The 19,468-nt window shown below is 35.9% G+C and overlaps 1 protein-coding gene across 3 annotated transcripts in view; it reads right to left on the reverse strand.

Moving 5' to 3' along the window:
• The window catches only part of Mitf (transcription factor Mitf), a 539,922-nt gene that overhangs the window by 404,034 nt on the left and 116,420 nt on the right, over window positions 1–19,468 (reverse strand). For all 3 annotated transcript variants that reach the window (XM_069837055.1, XM_069837054.1, XM_069837056.1), the window contains exon 2: window positions 17,168–17,369. In XM_069837055.1, the coding sequence (XP_069693156.1) occupies window positions 17,168–17,369 (202 nt within the window). The remainder of the gene's footprint in view (window positions 1–17,167; window positions 17,370–19,468) is intronic.

The following is a 19,468-nucleotide window of genomic DNA, read 5'->3' on the forward strand; positions in this document are numbered from 1 at the left end:
AAAGGGCTCGATTACAAAGGCTGCACCTCCACACCACCACACCACACTGTCACACAGAAGTTGTGCAAAGGCTTAGTGTGTGATTGCTACGGGTTTACATCACTCTAGTGACGTATATTCTGCTTGTTCACGTAACATAACTCGAAGTGAGATTCATCTAGAATCTAGCGTGATCAATTCTGTAAAATGTATGGATTCTGACGAATGAGATCTCACATGGCCTTGCAAAAGTGTTCGCGTGATAGCAAATCTTGGGGCTTAATTTCTTGTAAGATTTGGAGTTTATAAGGGTAATAGTTGACATCCTGAAGCAAGATTTTTCTAGACAATCGATCCGGAATGTCCAAAGCCGCAGTGTCATCGAGGAAATGTTTTTGGGCTTCGTGTGATAAGAGCACGAACATTTTCAATCATTGCCGGTGTTCTCAGAGTCCTTTCACTCCGTCGTGTTTCATGATTGAAGGCAGATGCAGTGTCTCTAATCTTCTAGAGAAACTGACCCCCCTTGCAATGGTGCGAGCGTCTGGCACCCTCCCATGGAGACTCAAGTTGAAGTGTAACCTGAATACACGCTGTGTAGCATTGGATAGTTCTCACTATTGAAATAAGTCTCTACTGTGAAAGCACGTTGCTCTGCGGTCCACAATTCCATGTCGAATACAATTGCAACTCAATGACAAACGAACGCTTATTACAGTCATCTGATGCGAATTCTTGTATTGTTTCACCTTACCACACGAGCCAAAACATGCTATGAACACTGTCACACCTTGCAGAATCCTATATGGCCTGTAAGTTTGACGTTTAATAATTTGGTTTAGAGAGTAAGGTGATGAGAAAGGATGCATTACCGAGAGTTCTGTCGAATATAATATGTATTGAAAGAGCCTATATAAAATTTCTCAGTCCACACCTGTGGAGTAACGGTTAGCGCGTGTGGCCGCGAAACCAGGTGACCAAGGTCGGGGCAAGTTACCTGGTTGAGGTTTTTTCCAGGGTTTTCCCTCAACCCAATACGAAGCAAATGCTGAGTAACTTTCGGTGCTGGACCCCCGGACTCATTTCACCGCCATTATCACCTTCATTTCATTCAGTCGCTAAATAACCTAAGATATTGATAAAGCGTCGTAAAATAACCCACTAAAAAATTCTCAGTTATTTAACTTGGGATGTTATTACCTCTGTGTTTGGAACTGACTTCATCTCTAACCCCCTCTCACAATTTACCTCCCTTATTACCCCTAGCGAGTCCAACCCTATTCTAAGCATATTTCAGTGTTTCTTTGTATATACACATCTGTAAAGCAATAATAAAGTATGTAAAAATTATTTTCAAATTTAGAAGATCGAAAGGATGGGAAAGAATAGGAAGTATGAGCCATGACTTTCACACAGTGACGTAAACGTGCCTCGTATAACAATCGGAAACATACTGAAGACGCTGGTTTCAGCGATACGGAAGGGGTTTGTTGATAGTTTGCGAGCAATCTTTTCGTTAATGACGCAATCCGCCAGTGGTGGAATACACTGGCCTTCACCCTGGCAGCTCAATACTTCCCAGCTAGAGTAGCAACTACTGTAATAGTTTATTTCAGATTTCACGAAAAAAAAAACTTACCAAATGCTAAGATAATTCTGAGGATGCAGTTAACTCTAGATATCCCGAAGGATTTTTGACCCGCGAATGTGCTCGAACGTAGGTTCGAGTCCTGCTTCGGCCGACTACAGAGCGTTCGTAGCTCAGAAAATACCGTTGGGTACGTATGTACAGTAGTGGCAAAAAAACCGGACCGACCCTTGTAGCTGATTTCAGAGCCTTGTTCACTCCAGAGCACGATAGACTGGTAACTAAGACTTTCATGGTTCGAAACCTGCTTGGGAAGAAAAAGTGGTTTTTTTTTTTTTTTTTTTTTTTTTTTTGTTCCATATTCAAATTTATTCCCAATACTTTTCGATTTCTGCTAAAATTCATGTTCTGGGAATAATAAGTTAATTAAGTAGTAAAATATCGCTGCAATCGAAAAGTATTGGGAATAAATTTGAATAAGGAACAAAAAAAAGTTTCCTTTCCAGGCAGGATTCGAACCACGAAAGTCTTAGTTACCAGTCTATCGTGCTCTGGAGCGAACAAGGCTCTGAAATCAGCTACAAGGGTCGGTCAGGTTTCTTTGGCCACTGCTGTACATAGGCGTTTTTTTAGCGGACATCCCCCTCTTTGTAACATAACTAAATAAATTATTTACATATTTTCTAACGTATATAGCAACATAAATAAATCTAAATACTGTAACTAAGCAATTCTTCAAATACAAACGTTTTATACTGCTTATAAATACACTTATATACCGGATGGACTGGAGTAAAATATAGGCGTCCCTTTAAAATACACATTGACCTTAAAATCACCCTGAAAATTATCTTCCAAATACAACATAAAAATTAAGTTTGGTTCCCCCTTTGAAATCCAGTAACTTTTATTAGAAACATTTATTTTCAAAAAGCTCTTTTCTTCACATTATCAACTTAAATGATCGACCAGGTATTAATTTATTTATATTTACAATAACAGAATACTTATATCATAGATTATATACATTACAAAATACGTAAATAACTTCCTTTTGTTACATTACAAGGACGGGGGATGTCCGCTAAAAACGCCAATATACCAAATGGTATTTTCTGAACTCCGAACTCTATATAGTTGTTTCCTTTTCCGAGATTTTTCCCAAGTATAAAGCGAATGTTAGATAATTCATAGAATCATTTGCCCTTCTAATTTCATTTTCCAATAAGTAAGGCTATTTATATGAGCGTGGTTGTAACTTCTGTTTTCTTATATTTTATAGGAGTTAGCATCCCCAAATAATGTTTTAATTGGTTATTTTACCACGCCGTATCAAGTGCTATGGTTATCTCGCGTCGGTGATAATGTCGGCGAAATAATTCCAGAGTCTAGCGCCGATACTGTCCGATCGAGTGGCTATGTCGCATCTCGATTTCTCCCACCCGATTCTGCTGGCCTCTCTGTGTGGCTGGGGTGTCTAAATAATAGTCTACTGCATTGATGTCAAAGCAAGCGCATTTTTCTGTCCTTGACGTCGTGCGCGGGCATCAAGCGCTAGTTATGGAAGGAGGAAGAATTATGAATAAGCAGCCTGTTGGATTAAGGAAACAGTGGTGCACAAACTTCAAACGGAACGTGAAATTTTATGTCTTTATTTATATATGGCTTCTTTCTGTTTGATATTATCATTGTCTGTAAAACAAAAGTATTAACACCAATTTCAGCTGTTTTAAACGTTAATAATATAATAAAAAGTTACGAAAAAATATTCACATAAATTCCATAATAGTACAACTATATGTACTAACTGAATGAAACAACATTCATAAAGAAAGTGATATCCCCCACCCCAAAGAGAGAGATCGAGTATGATATAAGTTGTAATTGATATTGATGGTATCTTTAACCTTATAAATTAATCAATAAACTAATCAAAGAATATTATAATACAAAGCAAAGTTACTTAGGTACTGTATATGTTTTAACTGTAACTAATATTACATAACAAGACTCTTATCGCATTATGCTTTTAAGGTGAAATTGGTGCGCAACTTCTTATCATCAGAATAATAAATTATTTTCTCGAAATCTGCTGAATCTATAGGGCTGACGTCTTTACAACACATCGGCACATATATTTTGTATATAATGTAACAGTAGTTACTTTGTTAATTAATTTCATTACAAAGATTTTCCATGCAAATATTTTCAAAATTTTTAATGTACTATCTTCAGTATTACGTTTTTATGATATATTAGATTTACGAAAACATTGTTTCAGTACCTGTAACGCTACTAAATAAACATATCTGAAAATTTCACTTTTCTGTACAGTAGTTGAGAAAATATTCCTTTTGAATAAAAAAAAGCAAGCTTTTGAAAAATGAGCATTAAAATTAAACCTTACATCCTTATAATGCACTTATACTTCTAAGACAAATCTAAAAATTAACATTGATATAGTTTTTTTATAAGTTATCTTTATCCATGGAATCAGTGCTGGCCATCCCTGTATATAGCTCGATCAAACGGCATTTACTACCTCTTTCGTCTGTCTCTTTCCTTTCCGCTGTAAAGCGCTCAGGCTCTCCTGAGCTCTAAAGCGCGCGCTTGCACCTATGGGCATCAGTTGACATGACGGTATGGTATATATTATTAATAGCTCTATGAAATGTAATACAGAATTGAAGATCCCATTCTGGAAATGAGTCTTCTTCCTACTGTATATGTCATATTCTGATCAATCTGTTACAGCAATCCAGGCGACGTTAATGGCACTAATTATACACACGTATTTCGTCACGTTTAATTGAAGGCAAGTACTCAGGAGAATTCCGAGAACAAACTTTGATGATAATCTGGCAAAGAGATTTTTGGCGTAGTCTCATTTTATAGTGGAAGCGTAAAAGTCAAGATCACAGAACAAAACTGCCTGCAGAATATGAGATGCAGAGAGCAGGTCATTAGTTTATAGCCATTAGCTCATATGCTACCAGAGCTGTTGCTAATCTGAAGCAGGAAAAAAGAAAGCGACGAAATTGTGCATGTTAGAACATGTGGCTTATCTGCCATATGCAGCAGGCCTATATCGGATATTTGATACGTAAGAGGAAGTCTAGTCGAGAAGGATGCTGCGTCTAGATAACAGCGGTTGGACTCAATATATCTTGTAGAATACTGAAGCTCAGGTTTGGGAAGTTAAGGATAAAATTTTTAACTTCTACACTATGCGTAATGTCAGGGACTGTCAGACATCAAACTAATTTAAGAATAGACTAACAAAATATTTTTCTAACAATTCTTGTTAACAATAATAGCTCTTTCAGATTTCTCAATGTTTAATGATTATATATATATATATACAGGAGAGTGTAGGGTGAGCTGAAGGTCTACTACACTTGGGGAGCCAGTCCAAGAGAGCTTACACTATACACTTACAAACTAAATACATAAACAAATTATACCAACTAAACACGAAAAACAATACAGACTAAACACATAAATTATGCAAACTAAACATCCACAAAAAATATGCAAACTGAACACATAAATTATAATCGGAACACAACTCTCCACACTAAACACACGATAAAAAGAAAAAAGAAAATAACTGCACAAATTGATATATATCACAGAATAAATATTTAAATTATCTCATTATTATTATTATTATTATTATTATTATTATTATTATTATCATCATTATCACTATTTCTCACCAATGTTTATTATTGTCACACTAACATTACTTATCCAACTTTCATTATTTACTTTCATGTTGTTTTATGGTCTAGTTATTAATGTAATAACTATGTAACCAATTGTATTCAATTAGAATTAAGAGTCTGGCTGGGCGGAAGACAAGGCCTACTGGCCTTAACTCTGCCAGATTAAATAAATAAATTAATTAATTAATTAAAATAATAATAATAATAATAATAATAATAATAATAATACTTACTTACTTACAAATGGCTTTTAAGGAACCCGAAGGTTCATTGCCGCCCTCACATAAGCCCGAGATCGGTCCCTATCCTGTGCAAGATTAATCCAGTCTTTATCATCATATCCCACCTCCATCAAATCCATTTTAATACTATCTTCCCATCTACGTCTCGGCCTCCCTGAAGGTCTTTTTCCCTCCGGTCTCCCAACTAACACTCTATATGCATTTCTGGATTCGCCCATACGTGCTACATGCCCTGCCCATCTCAAACGTCTGGATTTAATGTTCCTAATTATGTCAGGTGAAGAATACAATGCGTGCAGTTCTGCGTTGTGTAACTTTCTCCATTCTCCTGTAACTTCATCCCGCTTAGCCCCAAATATTTTCCTAAGAACCTTATTCTCAAACACCCTTAACCTATGTTCCTCTCTCGGAGTGAGAGTCAAAGTTTCACAACCATACAGAAGAACCGGTAATATAACTGTTTTATAAATTCTAACTTTCAGATTTTTGGACAGCAGACTGGATGATAAGAGCTTCTCAACTGAATAATAACACGCATTTCCCATATTTATTCTGCGTTTAATTTCCTCCCGAGTGTCATTTATATTTGTTACTGTTGCTCCAAGATATTTGAATTTTTCCACCTCTTCGAAGGATAAATCTCCAATTTTTATATTTCCATTTCGTACAATATTCTGGTCACGAGACATAATCATATACTTTGTCTTTTCGGGATTTACTTCCAAACCTATCGCTTTACTTGCTTCAAGTAAAATTTCCGTCTTTTCCCTAATCGTTTATGTATTTTCTCCTAACATATTCACGTCATCCGCATAGACAAGAAGCTGATGTAACCCGTTCAATTCCAAACCCTGCCTGTTATCCTGAACTTTCCTAATGGCATATTCTAAAGCGAAGTTAAAAAATAAAGGTGATAGTGCATCTCCCTGCTTTAGCCCGCAGTGAATTGGAAAAGCATCAGATAGAAACTGACCTATACGGACTCTGCTGAATAATAATAATAATAATAATAATAATAATAATAATAATAGTAATAATTATTATTATTAATTTATGTAAAAAAATAAAAAAGAATTAACAAATTACAAACTTCTTTTAACACATAAAATAAACACAATGTTAAACTGTTAATCGAGTTCCCAGGCTACCTACCACCATGCATTACTTACGGTAATTCATTCGTGTAATTAATGTCAAATCTTCATTCTTCTATCCTTTGAAACAATATGCTGACGCACACAGTGATTCCTCGTGTTACTTAGCTACTCGCAGCGCAGATACAGATCCCAAGGTTATATTAAAGGCTGCCAACGGTTCTCATCAATTTGTCACTGTATTCCTCACTGCTCCAACCGACATCTTTCGTCTTTATATTTTTAACGAACTCCTTACATAACTGAATACCTGAATTGAAAAACATCTCAAGTCCACTGAAGTAAATTGTTCAGAAGTTGAAGAAAACTACGTATACTTGCAAGATAACAATATTCATATAAATGTATGTATACGACATGTATCTTGGTGCTGTTCTAATAAATTTATTTCATATTAAGCACAAACTCAGTAAGGAAATAAGCTGTGGAATAACGGTTAGCATGTCTGACAGTGAAACGAGCGGGCCCGGGTTCGAATTGTGGTTGGGACAAGTTCCAGGCACTACCGGCGCTAGACCCTGGACACATTACGCTGGCATTGTCACTTTCATTTCACTCAGATATTAGATAACCATGGCAGGTGATAAGGCTTCGTAAAATAAACCAGTTTAAACAAGTAAGGAAATAAATTCATTACCAAAGCTCGGAACTTGGGGACTTGTGTCGTGTGCATGAGTAAGGCTACAGGTACAACGTACACAAAGCTCACGCTGCAAGTGCTCAGGGACAGTCGTGTGTACTAAGAAAGTGGCCACAACTAATGACAGGAAGACGGACGAAGAAACTGTTATGTCGAAGCCAATGACATTCAGAGAATTAAAGGTAAACGGTCTGTTTGAGGAAATAGAAAATACGTGTTATTTCGAATGGGTATTATAGAAGTTTGAAAATACATTTTGTTTTAAATTTAAGATACAGAATTTCGTGGAGAATTCGGAGGAGATACATTATTTTTTTCGAATGGAGAGTTTATATTTTGTAAGTTGTGCAACACACTAACTAGAGGCTGTAAACGAAATTCATTGAAAGGCATTGCAGTCCCTCAAATTGTAGAAAAATCTGTCCATAGCCATGGATCGAAACGTAGAGGGGCTTGCCCTAGTAGTGACACACTAATTGAAAACTATTTTCGAGAAAAATTTAGAATATACTTATCTTTCTCAGATATGAGATCAGCTAGCAACTGCTGAAAATCGAACAGAAAACAGTAACAATGAAAACATTCAGTATTTTAAGTCTGCTACCGAAAAATCTTCGAATGTAGGTAGTCATACACTGTAATAAAATGTACACAGCAGAACAGTAAATTTGATATATTTCTCATGTTTATTTTTATTATATATATATATATATATATATATATATATATATATATATATATATATGCTATGAAATTACGTGTTTCAACCTACCATAATATTATCAATATGTTGTTGGAGCCAGAAACCACTTTTGTAGTAGACCTGACAGTACCTCCGTGCTGGAAGCGGGAATATGTTGACATTGAAGTCCGGTCGCTTAGTCACGTGCAAAGACACAAGTCCCCAAGTTCCGAGCTTTGTTCATTACATGAGAGAAATTTCTTAAATTGCAGATACGTAGGTATTAGTGTTTGTTTATGTGACCGCTGGCCTTCACACTAGAGTCCAGGAAGTCTCCACGATAAAGGTACTTTTTTTTTTACCAGATAGATAAGCACAGAAACAAAATGCAGTAAACATACAGAATGCTTACAATTCCATCACTATAGGCGTATGACTGTAAGAGTGCCACAGTACAGCAGTAGTGATATTTTTTCACAGTTTTAGATACAAAAGGTTAACATTAAAACAGTACAGTACCGGTATGGTAAAGGTACGGTCACACGTCGCTACTTCTGCTGCGCAACTTTAGTACTTCACCTGCAAATATTGCGCGTCCGAGGTTCTATCACAGTCTACTATAAACAGTCGCGAAGCTCAATATGTAGTAAAAATGCAAACATGGGTAGTTGCCCACCACTAGGATCGCTACTATCGCCTCATCATCGCAGATCTCTCTCCTAGTAGAAGACAAAATATGTTACACTTTAGTTGTGTTCTTTTGGAAAAATTAACACCTTCCTTCCATCATTGAAATATTAAATGTATAACGTTAATTTATTATTTTAATGAAGTATATTAAATTCCACCATAAACTCGAAGATACCTGCAAGAAATAGGTTAATATTATTTTTGTTTGTGCAAAACGAACTGAAATTTACTATAATAGCTTCACTCATTCAAGATTATAGCGATAATTAACTATGAAACCAATAAATATTAATTTTCATTTCCCTTTACAACAATAATAATGGAAATATGAATTAATGGAGTAACTTACGTGTACCGGTACTTGTAGTGTAGGCTTACGTAGTTAACAAAGTGAGATGAGGTTAAGCTATAATAATCACACCAGAATTGGAAATAAAACGTGATCAATAAATTATATTGTAACAGACTTTTTCTACGTCTCTAGTAAAGTGACAAATAGAAATAAAAAAAAATTAACAGCTATAATTAAAAACATATCCTTTGAAAAAAAAAGTAGGCCTAAGCAATAATAATCCCACCAGAATTGAAAATAAAACGTGATCAATAAATTTCATTAAAACAAACTTAATTTTTCTACGTCTCTAGTAAAATATTATTATTCCAATTATTGTATTTTAGCCATTAACATTTTCATTACAACCAATAACGAACATTTCACAAGCATCAATGTGAAATACGCAACGAGCTAGCACTCGATGGAAATACGACACAGTCCAAAGTCGACCGTGGACAGTCTATTGTTTCTAGTTGCTAACCGCTTGGAGCGCTTTATCACGAGATTTGCAAAAAATCACCTCAAGCTTCGCGACTGTATATAGTAGACTGTGGTTCTATGATGAAAACAACCCTCCTGCGTCCCGAGTTCCATCCATTTGTATGTTTAATAATGCCGAAGTGTGTCGAATTTACTTTGGTGGAAAATATCACTACTGTCTAATATGATGCCAACACTGCATCTTATTAAACATATAATAATTAAGATATACGATCGATAGATGGCGTTAATAAGATCGATACCTATATATTATGACAACACTGCAACTTGTTGAACATATAATAATAATAATAATAATAATAATAATAATAATAATAATAATAATAATAATAATAATAATAATAAAGATATATGACCGATAGATGGCGTTAACGAGATCGATACCTGTAAGATATTTTCACTGTCTAGTCTGATGGCAACAATGGATATTTTAAAATAAACTGTTAAGCCTTGTAATGTACTACAGTTCACGTTAGTTCCCGCTAAGATGGAGGTTTCTCTAAGCAATAGAAACAAAACTGTACAGTTGCTAGATGGTTTCAAATTCCCATTTCACAAAATGTTAGCACTAAACGTCTAACATTGGAGCTGTACCAGAAAGAGGACAAAAGGGTAATTTTATAATGAACAGATTTAAATATGATTAACAATATTTTTGGGGTGTGAAGCAGTTCGCCTCCTCGCTTTGCACACTGGGTAACGCTAAACGAACTGCAGCCTGTTTTTCATGGGACGCATTTTGGTAATAACTCAGAGACCCGGGACGCATTTTGGTAATGGCTCTTCAGAGACATGGGACGCATATTGGATATAGGAGCTGAGGATCTATGGGCGTAAAAGTGCTAGTTAAGTGGTTTTTAGAAGTTCACCTCTGCTGAGGCATGTGTGCGTGAAGCCAGCAGCCAACTGGTCGGCTTTGGCACTTCATGGGGTGTCGCGCAACGGATTTAATGTTTTTATGACAATCAGTAACATTTCTTATTTCTTTGCGCAATGCTTCGATGAATATACCTACGCTGACGCTAGTGCAGCGTTGTGGAAAATGGTAAATCATAGATGTATTTAAATCTAATGAAATTCAGACTCCAATGCGTGTTAACAATGGTTCCGTGCCACTCATGGGAGTCGGCGCCAACAAGAAAATAAATTTATTACTGACACAAATCGTTCGTTGAAACTGGTTGTGTGGGAAGAAAGACAGGGAGACCTAACCTTGAAAATGTGAATCGCATTTGGGAAGTGTTCCAACGTTGTCGACAAAAATCAACAAAGCGAGCGAATAGAGAGAACTGGGAGATGCTTCTCATTCCACAGTATGGAGTATATTGCGCAAGGTATTGTCGCTCAGACCTTACAATTTTCAGCTGTTAATAGAAATGCACTCTGGCAATAATCACTTTCAACTCAAGTTCTTTCTTCATATAATGAACTGACTTAAGGAGAATAATAAAATTCCCTCTTGAATAAAACTGTGTTTAACGACGAATATAAATTTACATTTCAAGTATGAAAATAAATTGAGATAACTTAGTAATATGTGGTTCTAAAAATCCACACAGAATTATCGAACATTAACGAAACAGGTCGGCCTAGGTAGCGTAGTCGGTATAGTCCTGACCAGTGCTCGAGTTTGCGGGTTCGATCCCGGCCCAGGTCGATGGCATTTAAGTGTGCTTAAATTAGGGTTACCATCCGTCCGGCAAAAGGAGGACATGTCCTCTTTTTTAAACATTTTATCCTATCCGACAGGCTTTTTTTTAATTTGAAATGTCCGGCATTTCGCATTTCAACTAGAATTAATATTAATATTGAATTATGTGCGATATTATGCATAGAATATCTAAACAAATGGTGAAAACATATGAAAGAATTTAACTGCTTTCAATGGTTGAAGCTGGAGCACGTAAAAAACATAAAATATGATGACCTATTGACATGCATTGAATTCTTACACTCTAAAAATGTCACTATTCATGATTCTAAGCTATTTTATCAATTTTATTCTGCAATGTATAAAAATATGTCAATCAAGTTAATTTGGACAAAGATTTAACTTTAGATAAACAGAGGTGTAAATTCTTCAATTCCAATAGTTCTGCGAGCACTGAAACTTTCTCAGAACTTTTAAAAATATGTCAATTCTATTTATTTATCCCAAGTCACAATAGAAGTGCTGAGAAAGTATTTTCCCTAATATTTTCCCAATGGACAAAAGAACGAAATCGCATGCTAACGAGACAGTCATAGGTATCATCACTGCGAAATATAATTACAAGGTCATGTCCTGTGAACAGTTCCATAGTTATTTGTTACAAGATATAAGTTTGTCTGTTCAGGCTCTTGTGCACAAAGAGGGGTCCACCGATAAGTAGGGTACAGATGTAATACTGATCCAGCAACTAGTGAGAAAACTAAGGTGAGCCATTGTTTTTATCTTTACTTTTTTGTTCATACCAATTTTTAAAAAGTCCTCCTTTATTCAGCAATGTCCTCTTAAGTTAGATTCCATATCCTCCTATAGAATTTCTTCTCATGGTAACCCTAGCTCAAATGCGACAGGCTCATGTCAGTAGATTTACTGGCATGTAAAAGAACTTCTGCGGAACAAAATTCCGGCACACCGGGGACGCTGATATAACCTCTGCAGCTTCGAGCATCGTTAAATAAACCATAGCCTTTTTTAATTCAACGAAACAGTCATAAAAGCGACGTTTTTTGCTGTTAGCCTAAACAGGTAGGTTTACGGACTTTTTGAGACAGATCTGCATTCCACTATCACAGGGACGTCATGAATTTTCTGGATGAAACTTTCCCACAACGATGGACTGGATACTCAGGACACATTGCATGGTCACCCAGCTCTCCGGACCTGATGCTAATTACAGAACTATAAGTCTTACGTCTTTCTTGACAATCGCCGAGCGCATGTAACATCAGACCTGATAAGCTACGACAGATGCAATACGAGAAATGGGAATTTAATATGGGATATTCTTTTCAATGATTATTATGATGATGATGATGATGATGATAATAATAATAATAATAATAATAATAATAATAATAATAGTAAATGGGACGAAAATATAAAATTGAACACGAAAGTTATGCGATCATCTCTAAATACCGTAGATCAGGCATGTCAATTGATGCCCACAGGAGCAAGCGCGCCCTTTAGAGCCCAGGAGAGCCTGAGCGCTTTACAGCGGAAAGGAAAGAGACAGACGAAAGAGGTAGCCTAGTATATGCCGCTTGGTCGAGCTACATTCAGGGATGGCCAGCACTGATTCAATTCATAAAGGGAAGAGAACCTATTAAAACTGTATCCATGTTAATTTTTAGATTTGCCTGAGAAGTATAAGTGCATTATAAGAATGTAAGTTTTAATTTTAATACTCATTTTTCACAAGTTTGATTTTATTTATTCAAAAGAAATATTTTCTCAACTCTTCATATAGAAAAGTGAAATTTTCAGGTATAGGCCTATTTATTTAGTAGCCCTACACAATGTTTTCGTAAATCTAATATACCGTATATACGTATTACTGAAGATAGTGTATTGAAAATTTTGAAAGTATTCGCATGCAAATTGTTTGTAAGGAAATGAATTAACAAAGCAACTACTGTTACATCATAAGCGAAAGATACGTACCCATGTGTTGTAAAAATGTCAGCTCTATAGCTTCAGCAGATTTCGAGAAAATAATTTAATATTCTGATGATAGGAAGTTGCTCACAAATATCACCTTAAAAGCATAATGCGATAAGAGTTTTGTTATGTAATATTAGTTACACATAAAACAGATACAGTACCTAGGTAACTTTGTTTGTACTGTAATATTATGTTGATTAGTTTATTGATTACTTTTGTAAGGCTAAAGATACCATCAATATAAATTCCAACTTATCATGTCATACTCAATCTCTTTCTTTGGAATATCACTTTCTTTATGAATGATGTGTTTCATCCACTTAATACAGTATAATATTATACTACTATGGAATTTAAGTGAATATTCCTTCTTAACTCTCTATTATGTTATTAAGATTTAAAACACAAGTGCAATATTAAGAAATCAGTGTTAGTACTTTTGTTTTACAGACAATATAGATAATATTAAACAGAGAGGAGCCATATAAAAATAACGATATAAAATTTCACGTTCCGTTTGAAGTTTGTGCACCACTGTTTTCTTAATCTAACAGATTGCTTATTCATATACACAGCCCTTCCTCTTTCCATACTTAGCGCTTGCTTCCCGCGCACGACGTCAAGGTCAGAAAAATGCGCTTGCTTTGACATCACTGCCGTAGATTATCGTGTTATTGCGAGATAGCGGAAGTCGCGAGCTAATTATTGCAAGTGACTCGCGCATTATGCATGAAATTTGGCAGGTCTAAAATGTGACAACAAACCTAAAGCAGTGACTCGATTCCAATACGGCGTGTTCCTTTACCGTACATACCTTCGTCTTCAGAACAAAAGAATTGTGTTGATGAAAATGTCCCATTCGTCCATAAAAATGGCTGAATCTGTGTCACTAACTTAATACCTGCAGAAAAGTATATTCTATTATCCATGTGCTAAAAAGGGTAAATGTTCATCTCCCCTCTTGCTTAAAAAAGTCCCTTGTGCAGACACTTGTATCTCCCTATTTCGGCTATGCGGACATTTTACTGACTGACCTCTCCAGCGACAACAAAATGAAAGTTCAACGTGCTCATAATTTGTGTGTACGTTTTGTACGTTTTTGTAAATATGATCACATTACCCCATCCCTGGAAGCAATAGGTAGGCTTAAACTAGATAAGAAAAGAAATTTACATTCACTTCTCTTTCGCTTCGAAATCTTGAAGTCTTCTATTCCTTCGTACCTGTCGTCTCGCTTCACTTACCTTTCTTCCCACCATAATCTGAACACACGCTCTCGTCATGAAACAATACTAACAATACCATCCCATCGCACCTCATCATGCTCATCTTCTTTCACAATAGCCCTGCCAAGACTCTGGAATTCGTTACCTGCTAGCATCAGGGACTGTCGAAATAAAATTGAATTCAAACGAAAACTTACTAGGCACTTGGTCAGTAATTGATTTCTTGTAAATAGTTTCTTTAATCTATCACAACATATTTCAATATTCAGTAATTTCATCACTATACAATTTTGTTATTCTAGATTTAATTTGTAATTCAGTAAATATAAAATATTCTTTGTTTCTCTACCATAAATTATCTAGCTTTAATTATTCAGGTAATCTTTTCGTACTTTGATTTTATTATAATTGTAATTGTAAATTTAATACTAATTTTAATGTTATTTGTAATTGTAATTATAAATTTAATACTAAATGTAATTTTATTGTTCATATTGTAGTTGGAATCTCCTGGTAGAGAGGCAGAGAAGGCCTGACGGCCTTATCTCTACCAGGTTAAATAAATAAATACTAAATACTAATACAAATACTTTTTTCTTCTGTTTTATAACTGCTTGATTAGAGATTCAAAATTCGGATGTTAGTACCGAATTTTAAAATTATACAGTAAGTTATGTGAGACTTAATTTGTTTTCTGAGAACTGCAAATTAGACGCAACCACATACTACACTGTCGTAGTAAACTTTGTTTCAACAACATTAGTCATCACATGATTACCAGATTTTATTCTGCCACAAGGTTTACTTTTTTCTTTTCATGCAGTCTGTAGCAGCTTTAACAAAGCAAACTTCTAGCAATATCTTTACTTAATAAAAGTTGTTCAGTCTAATGGAGTTGACATGAGGAGCAGCAACGTGAACAAAGAGAATATCCTGACGCCATCACTCATTTTGAATTCTACTTAACGTAACAGATATACGTATTTTTTTGGAGCAATGCCAGTAGTCACCAATTCTGTTATAGTATTTCTAGGTCAGAGATCGCCATCTGTTTTGATGACGCTGGAAATAATCTCCTCGGTCATTCACGTCATGGAGTTGAGGCTCAGTGTTTTACATTAAATATTATTAATAAATGCTAATCCGCATGACGCCAGAAACGATTTGTGCACGGAGAAATACATGTGTTACATACCACGGAAACAATATTACAGAACCGAGATGGAGAAGAGAGCTCTAACTTTCATCAATATGTTATAACGTAGGACTAGGAAGTTGATTAAATACTTTTTTTTTCTGAAGAAATCACAATGAAGGATGCAATACGATCTTGTTTCACTTCAACACTAATTAATATAGCCTACTGTTATTTTGAATTTTTCGATCTTTTATTGTTTATGGGTAATTTCTAGGAAATGTTCTACTTTACATCCACAATAATGAGTAGGGGGCGGATGTTGATGACCTAAAAATCTACTTAAAAAGATCTAAAATGCCCTTAAACTAATGGAAAAATGACATGAAATTAAAAGAAAATGACATTTAAATATTATTCACTGTACTCGCACCACAACTTCTTAAAAATTAGTCACCTTGTTTCAATGTCTGCCCTGCAAATCTCGGAGAAAGGAGGCAACTTCCTGGAATTTGGCTAAGATAAAGGAAAAGAACATGCAACAAAAATGAAGGTTTTAAGGGAAACCTATAGATTTCAATGAGGGTTTACAATGTGTTCCAAACAGGGGTGGTCCATGTCAGTGCCTTCATTCTCCGTCTCCTCCTTCCGCGCTTCACTTTTGTTACCAGATCTTCCAGATGAGGAAGTGTAAATGACAAAACAAATTGTGGACGCAGCGTCCATTCATTGTGGAATGAGAGATAGACTTTAGACGTCTATTCCAAACTATAAAACTCAAACTTCACTGTTACTCACTTATTCAGTAGGTAATTACTACTGACCTATTTGGTTAGAAAATGATGTAACAGACCTATCGGTAAAGATGAATATAAAATGCATTCCTAATGAATAATTTCAAGGAAAAATTGTTCCGGGGCCGGGTATTGATCCCGGGACCCTTCGCTTAGCGCGCGAACGCTCTATCGACTGAGCTACCCCAGGAACTATACACGACACAGTTACATTTTTTTTTTCCCAACTCACATGAGCTGACAAGACGCCAGAACTCAACTATGAGTGCACACAATACTGTGTGACTTAAATTGTTCGTGCGCTAAGCGAAGGGTCCCGGGATCGATACCCAGCCCCGGAACAATTTTTCCTTGAAATTATTCAAACCTGATTTACAGGGAGCTACTACCTGAAAGCCAGATTTGCATTCCTAATGATCTAAAAGCTCTTCAAAGTATTAAAAATGACCAAACAATTCCGAAAAAAATATAAAAATATATAAATGACCTAGTTTGAAAACGTCAAAAAATGCAATATAAGAAATTACTTTTTTACATTGATATTAACATAGAAAGGATTTCTATATTAATAGGCATCGTCCTAAAGTGAAAAATAAGAAGATAACTTTTCATCAACATCCGTCCCCTAATGATGAGTAATTATAAAAAGGGGTAACGTGTTGATTCTTCATCTCGCTGCTCCAGTGCCATCAATGTGTACAGATTCCGCCGACATTAATTCGAAGTGTACAAATTAGAGTAGGGCCTGCCGGTATTAAATGAAACCTAACTGAGAAGAGACAATAACTTAGTTTCTTAAATGAATGTCAATGGAAGACTTACTTGCAAAACTTGTGGAGGGACATCGACGCTCTGTATATTCAGGGGCACTTTAAGGGCGGGAGTCAGAGGCGGAGGGCGTCGCTCCAGTTGCTGCTGTCTTAGTTCAGCTTCTCTACGCTCCTGTTGCTGAAGCTGCTCTCTCATCAACTGCAGCTTCAATTGGGTGCGAGAGGTTGGAGTCGCCGTCTTGAACGTTGGTGGACTGTGGAAGAAATAAACAGACGTCATATTAGTTCAGGAATTGCATATACATGTGTATAAAATTTACTATTCTAATACAATTTTGCAGGATTCTAATTGTGATTGATTCAAGGACGCTTAGAGTTATTTCTTTTCTGTTTATTTGCCGTAGTGTAATGACAGGGATTGAACTTGCCGTTATTCGCCCAAACTCTACAAGCATAGCTCAAAGATGTCGCTAGTTCCAAAAAGCGTGGATCATTTAGTTCGTTGGAGACTATCCAGAGCGCAACAAAAGCGGCGGTTCTACATTAAATTCACAATAAATGATGATGATGATTATGATGATGATTATGATGATTATGATGATGGAAAATTGGGATGTCAAAGGGGAATCGGAATACCTGGAGAAAACCCTTGTGAAACTTGGACCACGGGCTTGCCCAACACAAGTTACAAATTCAGGGTGAATAATTAGGGGATTTGAACTCGGGCCTCCTAGCCAAAAAGTGCAGCGATTTAGCACTAAGCCAACCTTGAAGTTCGCCTAGATTTATTTCAATGACCACTTTTTGCAACAAAGACTATTCTGTACCAAGAAAGTTAGGAGAAACCTAATTACTTTGACTGTTACACTTTTACTACGTCATACTACTTTTGACCAATAAAGCGGTATGAAATGACGTGTTTCGACCAATCATGGCTGCTTATCCTACAATTCTTATCACCTTCCTAGCATTTGTATATTTGCCAACATTGTACATTCAATAATTGTACATTTTAAAATGATTCATGTTTATTTCATCATCGTTAATTAAAATGTTCTATCGTTTATATTTTTTATATTATTTAGGTTATGTTATAGCTTCTCTGTATGAGATTATGGATAGTCACGTATCAGAGATTGTCTAATATATATTGATAATTTAAGTAGAATGCAACTGTTTTAATAAAAATGAAACTGAATTAACAAAGCCTTCTCGACTAGTAATCGTCCATAGAGTTCAATGAAGATTGTATAGTTGGCACAACTGGTAACAAGAGAACAGCTCATAATAACACACTACTGTCATCTAGCGGAATATTTGTAATGATGAGCCTGTACAATAATACATTTGAAGACAGTTTAGTATTTTCGTAAGTCAATTGATATTTTATTGTATTAGAGTACTTTATTTCTTCTAACCTTTATATTCTTTCTTCTAATCGTGTGATAGCAAATTAAATCCCACTCGAGTTTGATTTTCTCTAGATAAATCAAAACCTCTAGTAAGATTACTGTTGATAAAATATATTCCGCAGCCATTTCTTTTATCCAATCAAGGTTATTTTGAGGGACGCTGTTTTTTTGGTGGGAAGCCGATGATTCATTGCTTCTCTCACTTCTTGCGTTGTCGGGTCCTTGATATCATGTAGTACACTTTGAAAATTGTACACAATTCCCTAAAAATGAGCATAGGATAAGAGATTGTAATATGAGACCTGTGTTTATATTGTATATTATTTAGTAAATGTTGAAATTTACTGCTGTAGAAGACTTCTCACAGTCCCCTTTTCTTGATACTATTTCTACTGCTATTTTTAGTGAGTATATTTTTGCATACAGGCTACTATCCCCATAAAAGTATTATATTCGAGTACGATAAATAAAATCTTCCCCAATGTTCTACAGGTCAAGCGCTCTCTTCTGGACCCAATTGTTTTGAGAGAACCCGGAGGTTCATTGCTGCCCTCACATAAGCCCGCCATCGGTCACTATCCTAAGCAAGATCAATCCAGTCCCTACCATCATATCCCACCTCCCTCAAATCCATTTCAATATTAACCTCCCATCTACGATTCCTGGTTCAAACTTGGCTGTGGTCAATGGGTTTTTCAGGGCGCAAAAACCCGCAGAGCAAGTCCTCCAGGAGAGACTTTAAGCCATGTGTCCCGTGTCGGAGTTTTCCGGCACATTAAAGACCTCCAAGCCTAGATTAGAGCCTCTGGACTAAATTTCTCCTCTCACCCGTCCTCGTAATACCTTAGTTACATACTATGTTGCATTTGAGGTGATGAGCTTACCACTTGTCCCTCTGTCCCCTGTCGGAAAATGAGTGTAATTAAATTCCCTACAGATAA

Source organism: Periplaneta americana, chromosome 10, assembly GCF_040183065.1.
Source record: "Periplaneta americana isolate PAMFEO1 chromosome 10, P.americana_PAMFEO1_priV1, whole genome shotgun sequence".
In the NCBI taxonomy this organism is placed as follows: Eukaryota; Metazoa; Arthropoda; class Insecta; order Blattodea; family Blattidae; genus Periplaneta; species Periplaneta americana.